General features: G+C 40.1%; 1 protein-coding gene across 1 annotated transcript in view; it reads left to right on the top strand.

Annotated features, from left to right (window-relative positions):
* Positions 1-438: 438 nt before the first annotated feature.
* Positions 439-12,602, top strand: part of muc5.1 (mucin 5.1, oligomeric mucus/gel-forming) — a 29,506-nt gene continuing 17,342 nt past the window's right edge. Inside the window, exons 1-29 of the mRNA XM_031831063.1 lie at positions 439-490; positions 801-863; positions 1,884-2,145; positions 2,427-2,541; positions 2,813-2,903; positions 2,995-3,101; positions 4,324-4,540; positions 4,636-4,761; positions 5,031-5,148; positions 5,248-5,386; positions 5,923-6,033; positions 6,174-6,243; positions 6,477-6,614; positions 6,718-6,882; positions 6,992-7,086; positions 7,315-7,441; positions 7,550-7,805; positions 7,973-8,025; positions 8,500-8,600; positions 9,397-9,548; positions 9,627-9,765; positions 10,075-10,185; positions 10,629-10,808; positions 10,942-11,181; positions 11,262-11,418; positions 11,535-11,663; positions 11,974-12,124; positions 12,241-12,284; positions 12,372-12,602. Of these exons, the coding sequence (XP_031686923.1) occupies positions 454-490; positions 801-863; positions 1,884-2,145; positions 2,427-2,541; positions 2,813-2,903; positions 2,995-3,101; positions 4,324-4,540; positions 4,636-4,761; positions 5,031-5,148; positions 5,248-5,386; positions 5,923-6,033; positions 6,174-6,243; positions 6,477-6,614; positions 6,718-6,882; positions 6,992-7,086; positions 7,315-7,441; positions 7,550-7,805; positions 7,973-8,025; positions 8,500-8,600; positions 9,397-9,548; positions 9,627-9,765; positions 10,075-10,185; positions 10,629-10,808; positions 10,942-11,181; positions 11,262-11,418; positions 11,535-11,663; positions 11,974-12,124; positions 12,241-12,284; positions 12,372-12,602 (3,925 nt within the window). The 5' untranslated portion in view covers positions 439-453. The remainder of the gene's footprint in view (positions 491-800; positions 864-1,883; positions 2,146-2,426; positions 2,542-2,812; positions 2,904-2,994; positions 3,102-4,323; positions 4,541-4,635; positions 4,762-5,030; positions 5,149-5,247; positions 5,387-5,922; positions 6,034-6,173; positions 6,244-6,476; positions 6,615-6,717; positions 6,883-6,991; positions 7,087-7,314; positions 7,442-7,549; positions 7,806-7,972; positions 8,026-8,499; positions 8,601-9,396; positions 9,549-9,626; positions 9,766-10,074; positions 10,186-10,628; positions 10,809-10,941; positions 11,182-11,261; positions 11,419-11,534; positions 11,664-11,973; positions 12,125-12,240; positions 12,285-12,371) is intronic.

The following is a 12,602-nucleotide window of genomic DNA, read 5'->3' as shown; positions in this document are numbered from 1 at the left end:
ATAAATAAATAAAATAATTCTAATAGATAACTAATGCAACAATAATGGTTATGGACAGTGTCTCCTGAATGATGGGTCAGGGATATATCCTCCTGGGTTGTGGCTCAACTCAAGACTAGGTTGACACATACATTTGGTTTATTTGGTTGGTCTCAATAAATATTGGAACTTGGTCACAAGGTAAACAAATCTAGGAACCACTTGTTGATGACACCTCTTTCTGTGCAATGAGCAAATGGGGTTTAAACCTCTTATACTGAATTGAGAGGGCCATGAACTCCTTTGGATGGAGCCAATCCTTCTGCCACACCTTGACGTCTATTAGAACTTAAGACCCTCCTTTCACTCAGGTGGTATAAAACCAAGCTAAATACCTTTCTCATACCACCTGTGTTCACTACCCAGAGGATGACCATGGGGACAACACAAACACCCACATGGGTGTTAATATGGATGTCTCTGGCGATTGGTTTAACTGCCTCTCAAAGTGGTAGGTAGAATCCGTGATTTTGATTTACATGAAACCTTGTACTTTAGTGTTGACAGGGCTAAACTGTATGTTACTGTATGTCATAGCGCTCTCATAATAGCTCCAATGTTTATCTCATTGGACAGCCTAACAATGAGGCAATATGCTCATTCCTGCCTTTATGTGCCTTTTAAGCATGGGTTATGATTGATGAACAGGTAAATTTAGGATTGGCAAGAGAACTATACATAACAGAGCCTGAAATACACAGGATTCCATAATGATTTACAGTAAAACTTCATGTAACGTAATAACATATACTTTATTTCAGAGGATACATCAAAGGCCACAGTTAACATCATCCCCTCAATGTCAAGGATACCTGAGATTGCAGGTAAGCTTCATAATACATGTGCTATACAGATGCATGAGCCCTGAGGATGGTGACAATGATTAACACTGCAGCCTTACATATCCACAGACAATGGTGAAAGGACAATAACCATGATGGAGACAGTCATAACAAGTAGTGCAACAGGTTTTGTGGATTAGCTGCGGTTTAAAAGCAAGAAGTAGGCTAGCTCATTCATTTATGTTTCAAGTTCATAAACATAATAGACATTGGATGTACTTTGAAAAGTCTTGGTATTTTAGTTGATTAAATATTGAATTTGGCATTTACTACTATAGCCCATAGAAACGCATTGAATAACACATTTATAAATGCCATAAATCTCTGGAGACATAAGAAATCTCAGGAAACATTTGTGTTTTTTTTACAAATATTTAACCCCTTATATTTTGTTGGCACAAAACTACCTCCATACTTCCATTAAGTTGTATGGGTTAACTTCAGACGAGTCCCGTGACACTTGTGGGGGTCGTAGACCAAACGGTTCGAACGAAGTTGGCACATCGGCGGTACCGACATCAGATGAGTTCTGTGACACCATAGAGTGGTTATATTAGCTAGTAGGCAAAATCGTTTGGACGCTAAAGACGTTTCGGTGAGAATACCGATTTTCAGGATGTCCCCTGGTGTGACAAACAGCTCTGTGCCTCTGCTACTTTCAACCGCAGATGCGGAAGGTTGACATATGTGGATGCGGTGGATTGAGACTCAGACCCATGCAAAACAGATATCCTTAGCTTAAACTGACAGATTTTTATGAGGATTTTGTTATTATGTTAATTAGATTGACACACTGGTGCGTCAGTAGACTCTTTTGTGAGTGAGTAAAGCATATCTAGCAGTCAACCAATGGACTCCTAGTTAAAAGCAAGGTTTTACAAGGGGCAAAAATGGGAAATAATATCTGCTCCCCGTTACCTATTCATTTCTTTCTAAATATCTAAAGATTAAACCTGCTGAATTGTATGCTATCATAACTGAAATGGTTGCCCTTTCCCCCAGGAGTGAGTCCTATACATAATGGCCAAGTCTGCAGTACGTGGGGTAACTACCACTTCAAGACCTTTGATGGAGACATCTTTCAGCTCCCCTCCACCTGCAACTATGTTGTGACCTCACTGTGCCATAGCAGTTATGAGGATTTCAACATCCAGATGAGACGGCAGGTGGTGGACAACCAGCCCACCATTAGCAAGATCACCATGAAGCTGGATGGCACAGTGGTGGAGCTATCCAAGGGTTCCATTGTTGTTAATGGGAATAAGTAAGTTCCTCAATAATTTCTCATGGAACTGTATTTTTTAATCAGTGTTCAAGTAGTTGGATGTCTTATTGTTGTCCCAGTCGCATTGATTTAACAGATTAGACTCAACCTTATACTGTGTAATTATGCTCAAGCACATATTTACAGTGAAAGAGATGATAATGTTGTTTTTAAAGTACCAATGAAAATGTCTCGAAATGAAGTCAATTGAGCTAATGTAAAATTGGTTGGTCTGACTAAGTTCTAGTTGAATCTAGTGCTTTGTCTTCCTCTTCTTCCAGTGCCACCTTACCATTCAGCCAGTCTGGTATTCTCATTGAAGAGACTCCCTCCTACATCAAGATCAAAGCAAAACTGGGATTGGTAGCCATATGGAACCAGGATGATTCCTTGTTGGTAGTACAACAATTATGCATTTATGAATATTTCTAGGTGGAGTTAGGTTTTTGCGGTGTGGTCAATGTCTACATTTGAAGGCCTGTGCTGTGGTGGGCACTGTGTTAACAACAGTTAAGGTAGTCCTAATCTATAGTTATTTTAATAAGGAATAGGTTGTCACTCCTGTTAAATCTTTGTTTTGTTACAGTCATTTCCCGTTTTTGTCGAGTGTTATGCGGTTATGGAGGGAAAATGTCGCCCTAAAATGTCTAATGGTCTTCTATTTCAGGTGGAGATGGACATCAAATTCAGAAATAAGACCTGTGGTCTATGTGGAGATTTTAATGCAATTCAGCAATTTGATGAGTTCTATAGCCATGGTACATTTTCACTGACAATATATCAAAAATGGCCTATTATTTGGAATACAGTTGACATTTAACAATAATTGGATGTATTTTTATGCCAAAGGTATGAAATTGTCCCCTGTCGACTTCGGAAACTTCTGGAAATTGGATGGTCCCACTGAAAGCTGTACTGAAAACACACTACCTTCAAATCAGAAATGCCCCAATCTGGTAGGTTACACTTTATTGCTTATGATAAGAACAGGGATATTGGCTAGGCTGCTGTGTACTTAACAACATGTGGGGTCCGAAATGACTGACTCCCTTGATAAAGATTTGCAAAAATGACTGTATACTGCTACAGTATATTGTGTGCTCCATTTCTTTGAAAATTATATTATTTTATACTAATACAATTGCTCTGAGAAAGAGATTTTGTTTAAATATTTTCATATTTTCTTTCTCTCCAGTCAAAATTATTGACACCCATGTTTTCAATACCTTTCAATACCACACCTTGCAAATAATGGCACTGAGCCTTTTTCTAAAATGTTTTATGAGTTGGAGAACACATTCTGAGGGATTTTAGACCATTCCTCCATACAGAATCCTTCAAAATCCTTGATATCCTTTGTCTGTGCTTATGGACGGCCCTCATTCAAACCACAGATTTTCAATGGGTGTCAAGTTCGGAGACTGAGTTGATTTATATAAATATATATAAATATATATTTATTTGGGGATTTTGACGTGTGCATGGGGTTATTGTATTGCTGGAAGATCCACTGAAGGCCAGGTGGCAGTGGCAACAAGGTTTTGGCAAAAATGTCCAGGTACTGGGTAAAGTTCATGATTGATCTTTACAAGAGCCCCCAGACCAGTGGAAGCAAAATAGCCCCTTTTTGCAATGGCCATCTCAGTCTCTCTTTGAAACCCATTGAAAATCTGGGGTTTGAATTAAAGAGGGCAGTCCATAAGAACAGACAAAGGACATCAAAGATCCTAAACAGTGAAGGCTGCTGAGGGAAAGACGGCTCGTAATAATATCGGGAACGGAGTAAAGGGAATACCATTCCACTAATTCCGCTCCAGCCATGACCACGAGCCCGTCCTCCCCAATTAAGTTGCCACCAACCTCCTGTGGTCCTAATTTGTTCTCCAACTCCTAAAACATTTTGGAAAAAGGATTATTGCAGTTGTCCTCACAAGATGAAGTACTGAAAAAGACAGTGAAAATAGGGATGTCAATCATTTTGACCCCTACCTTTCTGAGATTATTTTTATTTACTTTTTAAACAAAATCTCTTTCTAGAAGCAATCGTATAAATATAAAATAATATATTTGACCAAATCTGTTTTGCATTTATTTTATACAGTAATTTCTGCTCTTCTTTATCAAGGGTGTCAATAATTTCAGACCTAATTATAACATCTCTCTGTTTTTGTTTGATAGAAACCAGTTTGTGAGCAGTTGCTCTCCGGTCCTGCCTTCAGCAGCTGTAAGGACTTGTTGGCCATCGACTCATTTGTTGAGGCCTGTGTATCTGACCTGTGCCACTGTGATAACAGCACCAACTCCTTCTGCCTGTGCAACACTATCTCAGAGTACTCCCGTCAGTGTGTTCATGCAGGGGGGAAGCCCAAACAATGGAGGACTGAACAGTTCTGCTGTAAGCATGCCCTTACTCCCCGTATCAACATTCAAATCGCACATTGGTTGGTTGCAACAGAGTACTCATATTTTGACATAACCTTACCTTTGCAGATAAGACATGCCCCTTCAACATGGAGTACCAGGAGTGTGGAAATCCCTGTGTTGACACCTGCTCCAACCCTGAGAGAGGCCAGCTGTGTGAGGAACACTGCTCAGATGGCTGCTTTTGTCCTCCAGGTAGGCAGACATATTTAAACGTTCTCTGCACATCCTCTTCTTCAAAGAGATGTAATAAAAATCCATTGGAATGGAGCAGACTGTATACTGATAGAATGCAAAGCAATTGATTCCATATTGTAGACTGGAGTCTGTTGCGTTACAAAGGCAATTACAAGTTTGTTTTTTTGTAATGGCCAGGTATACTATCTGAATCATGTGGTATTTAGTTCCTGACACAAGAACAAGCCAGTTGATCATAATAAACACATGTATGCTCTCACCCAAAGGAACCGTTTTTGATGACGTCAACAAGAATGGTTGTATCGCCTTGAGTCAATGCTCCTGCCGCCACAATGGAAAAACCTACGCACCCGGAGAGACTTATTCAAGAACTTGTAAAGATTGGTAAGAAAACCAGGCTAAGAATTCTGACTTGAGTCTAAAAGTTATTCCAGGGGTGACAATTTGTAAGTTCCATTGAATAATTTATATTTCGACCCTTAGTTCTTGTGCTGGTGGTCAGTGGAACTGTGTGGACAAGGACTGTCCTGGCACCTGTGCTGTGGAGGGAGGATCCCACATCAACACCTATGATGGAAAAACCTACACCTTCCATGGGGACTGCTCTTATGTTCTGACCAAGGTACAGTACAGATTCCTCACGAAAGCTCTGTGTGCATGAATCTAATTCACATAAAATACATTTGGAAACTTGCTACCTTCTTTGTAGTTATTATGTCTGTATTACAGCTTTGCCTCCATCTTCTTTACTTTTCTTCTGATATATCCAGTTTTTATGATGAAAATTGTAATATAGAAAAGGGCTTTCCAACCATGTTCCCGGAGTGCTACCTCCCTGTAGGTTTTCACTCCAACCCTAATTTAGCATACCTCATTCTAATATTAAGCTGGTTGATGAGCTGAATCAAGTTAGTTACAACTGCGGAATGAGCTAGAACCCACAGGAGAGTAGCTCTCCAGGAACAGAGTTGGGGAGCCCTCATATAGAGCAGTACTAGTCATCTTGCATTGATACATTTATCTATGGAGAAATGTGGGTTGTTCATGTTTACTCTGTCTCTTGTTTTACACTGAGATATTCCTTTTTCAAAAGAATTCGAAGGATATTTCCTTTCATGAAGGGAAATATTTGTAACAACTTATTTATGTTTTTTTCAGGACTGTGATGGGATGCAATTCACTGTACTGGGTGATCTGGTGCAGTGTGGGCTTTCTGACAGTGAGACTTGTCTAAAGGCTGTTACCCTGTCCCTCTCAGAAGGAGCCACTGTAAGTATTCTTTGACTGAAATGCTATCAGCCTTTGACTGCAGTAAATGTTTTTTCCCTAGTGTTGTTAGGTTTTAGACTTGAATGTATAATTTGAATATCATGAATAAGCATATGGTTAAACAATGACCCTCTATGCAGGTGATCAACATACAACCCAATGGAAAAGCCTTTGTAAATGGAATCTATTCTCAGCTGCCCTTTTCTGCTGGTAAGTTACAGTTGCACATTAAACATACAGTACAATCAATGTAGTCATGACTAGGCATACATGAAACTTGTGTCCTACAGTTAAAGCACATCATTGTATGGGGAATACATAATGATACATGGGAATGTTGTGATGGTGATGCAGCTTTATCATTCAACACTGACACATATATATTACTTAAAATTAAATTCTGAATCTTACTCATTCCTTCCTCTTCCCTTTGTTCCTTATAGCTGGAGTAACTATTTTCAGAGCCTCCTCATTTTTCATCATTGTCCAGACCACCTTTGGCCTCCAGTTGGAAATCCAACTCTCACCAATCATGCAGGTCTATATTGCTGCAAGCACCGTTTGGCAGCAGAGAACTTGCGGTATGTCTCATCATCCATTGACCAACCACCAGAGTCCACTGAGGTGTTCATGTTCTGGGAATGATTTATTTTCCCTGTATATAAATACATGTTCACCCTACAGGTCTTTGTGGAAACTTCAACAACAACCAAGGAGATGATTTCAAGGTCCTGAGCGGAGTGACTGAGGGCACAGCCATTGGTTTTGCAAACACCTGGAAAACACGAGCCAGCTGCCCAGACATCAAGAGTAGCTTTGAAAGCCCCTGCAGTTTAAGTCTTGACAATGGTATCTGCATGGTTTATCACCTTTCCATGTCTGTTTTAATTGTTATGGAGAACGGTGCAAGTGTTTCTTAAAGTTGGCCTAACTGTGGTTTATTTTTTCACTTTTTCAGAGAAATATGCCCAGCACTGGTGCTCTCAGCTGGCTGATCCTAAAGGGTTGTTTGCTAAATGCCACACAGCAATAAGCCCAGACATATACAAAGAAGTGAGACCATTTCACCATACTATTCATTTCACACAATTTCCTGAGCATAACTAATTCACAAATGTATGTAACGTGATGCCAGCTGTTATGGGGAATTTGAGAATTACGTTGCTTGCTGTTAGTTATTGTGTATCTGCACAGAATTTGTGCATATTATACACACACAATTAATTAAAACTATTGTACAGTATAATATGGATGCTGTTCTGACTGTGGTTTTCTATTCAGAACTGCATGTATGACAGCTGTAACTGTGAGAAGAGTGAGGACTGCATGTGTGCTGCCGTCTCCTCTTATGTCCACGCTTGTGCTGCCGAGGGTATCCAACTCAGCGGCTGGAGAGACACTATCTGCAGTGAGTGACAATCACACCATAATACCTAAGAAGATGTGTCAATTGTGGGAGAATAAGATACAAATATTATAAATATTTACATCAAACACTAATTGCTGCCTTCCCCAGACAAATACTCCACCTCGTGCCCTAGCACCATGGTCTACAGCTACAGCATAAAAAGCAGTGATCGCTCCTGCCGCTGCTACAGCGACTCTGACTTTACCTGTTCAATCACCTTCGAGCCTGTGGATGGGTGTGTCTGTTCTGAGGGTTCCTACCTGGATGATGAGGGCAAGTGTGTTCCACCAGCCAGCTGCCCTTGTTATTACAAGGGCTCAGTGGTGTCCCCTGGAGAGGTCATCAGCAAGGATGGAACCATGTGGTATGGACCAAGTTATTTACCTACCTATACTCAAGCTGTATATCAATGTAATTCACTACACATTTTATTGCATATTTTTGAAACTTTATGAACCAAGAGCCTTGGGCCTTGCTTTCCCGTAGTGAGCATAGCGACATTCAAGTACCATTAACAACATTTTATTTCAGCACCTGCAAGGAGGGAAAACTCCGTTGCATTGGAGATTCACCCGATCAGCCATGTAAGTTCATGTATATTAATTGTCAAAACAACTCACAATTCTGAGCTATTGTACTGTGCCAGGCAACACTGAATTTGAAATAAGTCCATTCTTTGAAAATGTCCACACAAACAAAAATGTATGTTAAGGATCAATGCACAATAAACAGTGATTGTATAAAGCTGAATAATGACACTAAATTCAGGACTTGCGCAATATAGGCCTTATACTTGGTACATGAAACATACCGTAATCAACAGTAAGTGCAGACTCAAGACAGACTCCACGCATTTGAGCGGAAGTTAACACAATGGCAATCTTCCAAATCCTATATACATTTATGGTGTGTGGTAATAGTATGCCATTGGCAACAGAATCAGGCTATGTGCATTTTGAAATATTATCTCTCCATCCTAGTACACATTGTACAGAGCATATTGATTTGGTGAAAGACACAACAGAGTCATGACACATGAATTCCCTTTATTTTCACAGCATGTGTTGCACCAATGGTTTTCTTTAACTGCTCCAATGCAAGCCCAGGAGTGAGAGGGTTAGAGTGTCAGAAGAGCTGCAACATTCTGGATATGGCCTGTGTAAGTCCCCTATTCACCTCGTCTCCAGGCCATTCTGCACAGCGGATATAAGCTTGTGTACAAAACATTAAAAACACCTTCCTAATATTGATATTAATACGCAATCCGTCTCAATTGTCTCAAGGCTTGAAAAATCTTCTTTAACTTTCTCCTTCTCTTCATCTACACTGATTGAAGTCGATTTAACAAGTGACATCAGTAAGGGATCAATGCTCTCAACTGGATTCCCCTGGTCAGTCTATGTCATGGAAAGAGGAGGTGTTCTTAATGTTTTCTACACTCAGTGTATAGTCATATAATGCCCGTAGGATTGTGAATAGAAATTGAGTGTAAAATATAAACTTTCATTTTTTTTTAATATATATTTTTATATTAACATACAGGTAACCTCATATCCAAGCTATTGCACACAGAACATTTAAGCTTGGTACATCAATGATTTAATGTTGTCCTTAGTGGGAGTAACCATATACTTCCATGGGAGTAGCTTTACTGAGTAAAGTATTTGTTATCATTTAATTTGAGCGAACCATACGACTGCTAGGCGTAGCTCTGTGCTTGTGGTGTGCTAACGTATGGGGGAGGGTTAGGGGGAAGGTGTTGTGGGAGATGATTGGTTGGTAGATTAAGCTGAATAAGCCAATGCCTATGCCCTGGGAGTTTCTCCTGGTCTTTCTGTATTGGCTAATGGCTAATGAAGTTTGACCTTCTGGTCCACCAGACTCCACGCATTTGAGCGGAAGTTAACACAATTTTTACACAGCAGATTTTCAAATCAATAATTTTCACTTTACAGATCAGCACAGAGTGCATATCAGGCTGTATGTGTCCCTCTGGACTGGTATCCGATGGAAAAGGAGGCTGCATCAAGCCAGACCTTTGTCCTTGTTCTCACAATGGAGCTACTTACCAACCAGGAGACAGAATCAAGGTCGACTGCAATACCTGGTAAGGTTATCTTGCCTCAATTGGGGTTTTAAACCAATTAAGACTTCAGTCTGATATATCTGTTTTTGCCACTTTCAGCACTTGTAAAGACAGAAAATGGCAGTGCACAACTAACCTGTGCCTTGGAACCTGTGCCATTTATGGAGATGGACACTACATTACTTTTGATGGGAAACGATTCACTTTTGAAGGAGACTGTGAATACACACTTACAAAGGTATGCTTGCAGGGTTTCTTGATAGTCTAAGTGATCATCACCAATATTACATGCTGAACAATAAGGGTTTGTGTTAATTGTTTTAAGGTATATACTGTAGGTGTTTCTGGGGAGTCTGAAAAGCAATATTTGAAACTGTTTGGCCATGATCTGCTGTTGCTTTGTAGATGTTGCTGTAGCATTCCCAACAAGCTGAACCTTTTCACTATTTCAGTGATTGACTTACAACATGTATTGTTGGAGATAATGCTCCATCCACCAAAATACTATGTTGGCTGTTGTTACATTTATGACTGAAACCTTAAACAGGACTACTGTGGTAGCAACAATGCCAACGGCAGCTTCAGAGTCATCACTGAGAACATCCCTTGTGGAACGACAGGCACCACCTGCTCCAAGGCCATTAAGCTCTTCCTGGGGGTAACTAGATTCCTGCTTTCTGCCTGGCACATACCATTAATGAAGCCAAGACTACTAATATTCAGTCATACATATATACATACATACACACACACACACACACACACACACACACACACACACACACACACACACACACACACACACACACACACACACACACACACACACACACACACACACACACACACACACACACACACACACACACACACACACACACACATACACACACACATACACACATACACACATACACACATACACACATACATACATACATACATACATACTATAAAGCACACAATATACACATAAATCAAAGCTTCATGAGGCCTGGCAAAAAAATGAACATTATGGCATACATTATAACATGATGAGTAATTACATAAATTAATATCTTAACTGCATACTCAAACTATTAAAAAAAATATATATTTCAGAACAATGAACTAATTCTGACAGAAGGGAACTACCAAGTCGTTGAGAGAAATACAGGGGAGGCGGTTCCTTACCAGATTCGCACAATGGGCATCTACCTTGTGATTGAAGCCAATAATGGGTTGATTCTCATGTGGGACAGGAAAACAAGCATGTTCATCAAACTGAACCCACAGTTCAAGGTACATTTAAACTTTGATTGGATGACAAATTAGATATAAAAATATGAGTGTAGTGTTCCATCAACTGAAATGCACAAGTCTGTTATGACTCCTTTTTAACACTCAACTGAATCTTTTGCTATGTCCTCTTCAGGGACATGTCTGTGGTCTGTGCGGAAACTATGATGGCAATGCAAACAATGACTTCACTACCAGGAGCCAGGCAGTAGTTGTCAACCCTCTAGACTTTGGAAACAGCTGGAAAGTCTCTGCAAGCTGCCCCGATGCAAAGAACAAAAGGAGCCCCTGTACTGCCAACCCTTACAGGCAGTCTTGGTCACAGAAGCAGTGCAGCATCATACAGAGCAAAGTTTTCACAGACTGCCATTCTAAAGTAGGTTTAGACTTTAGTGGTTCACTGAATGTTTTGGAATTTGATGTGATCATGTCAAATAAGATTTGTTTTCCAATTAGGTGGACCCCTCTCCTTTCTACGATGCTTGTGTGACAGACTCGTGTGCTTGCGACAGTGGTGGAGACTGTGAGTGTTTCTGTACTGCTGTGGCAGCTTATGCAGAGGCCTGTAATGAGGCTGGAGCCTGCATAGCCTGGAGAAGCCCACAAATCTGCCGTGAGTTTCTAAATGTTCCATTCATTTAAGTGCTGACATAAAAACAGGCTTAATCCAGTCAGTTTAAACCGGATTGAAGATAATACTTACAGAGAGCTTTTGTCCACCACATACAGCACTGTTCTGTGATTACTACAACCCCCCTGGAGAATGTGAGTGGCACTACAAGGCCTGTGGAGCTCAGTGTATGAAGACCTGCAGGAATCCCTCCGGGAGCTGCTCAACTCAGATACCACCTCTTGAAGGTACAGTAGACATTCATTTAGGATCTATTTTGGGTAAGTACAATTTTCTATAACAGGTACTTAGTATAACTGTAGTATAAACTTGATCTCTAGAGAACTTGATCTGTAGTCTATTCATTTATTTTGTCTTTTTGTTGGACTATTCCAGTTTTACAATCATCAAGTATTTAGAAGAATAACTGTCTGAGGTCATTTTTAGATATTCTTACATTTTCACTCCCTTTCTATTCACTGTGTTTCTTCACCATATCCCTCTATCAATAAATAGCTTTTTGATCATTAATATTTGAATATTTTTCTTCTTCTTTAGGTTGCTATCCAAAATGTCCTCCTGCTCAACCCTTCTTTGATGAAGATATAATGAAGTGTGTGGAGAAGGAGCAGTGTGGCTGCTATGGCAGAGATAGAAAACACTACAATAATGGAGAAAAAGTACCGACCACAGAAAACTGTCAGACATGGTATGCCTTTTGTAATACAGATAATCTTGGTCTTGGCTAAAATTGTGAACACTGTAACTGTGTTCGAGTGTCAAGAATGAAACTAAGTAGAATTGTAAATGCTTCTTTTTCCAAAGCTATTGTAATTCTGTGACAGTGGACTGCAAATACGATGTACAAGGTATGAACAGATCCTTCAACCAAAACAACAACACATACATGATTTCTGCAACATTCCAGTACCCTAAAATATATCTTACCCTTTCAGCTTGCACTTGCACCTACAATGGGAACAAATACCCCAATGGGCATATCATCTATAACACCACAAATGGGCACGGCAGTTGTATCACAGCCATCTGTGGGAAGAATGGAACCACTCAGAGGGACATTTACCCATGTTCAACTCCAACTCCAACTTTAACTCCATCTGTTCCTAACTCTACTCCATCCTCTACAGTGACAACAACTGTCTTTACTTTCTCAACACCCACAACTG

Source organism: Oncorhynchus kisutch, linkage group LG8 (genome assembly GCF_002021735.2).
Source record: "Oncorhynchus kisutch isolate 150728-3 linkage group LG8, Okis_V2, whole genome shotgun sequence".
Lineage (NCBI taxonomy): Eukaryota > Metazoa > Chordata > Actinopteri > Salmoniformes > Salmonidae > Oncorhynchus > Oncorhynchus kisutch.
Note: the sequence above shows the minus strand (reverse complement) of the source record. Positions and strands in the feature narration are given on the sequence as shown.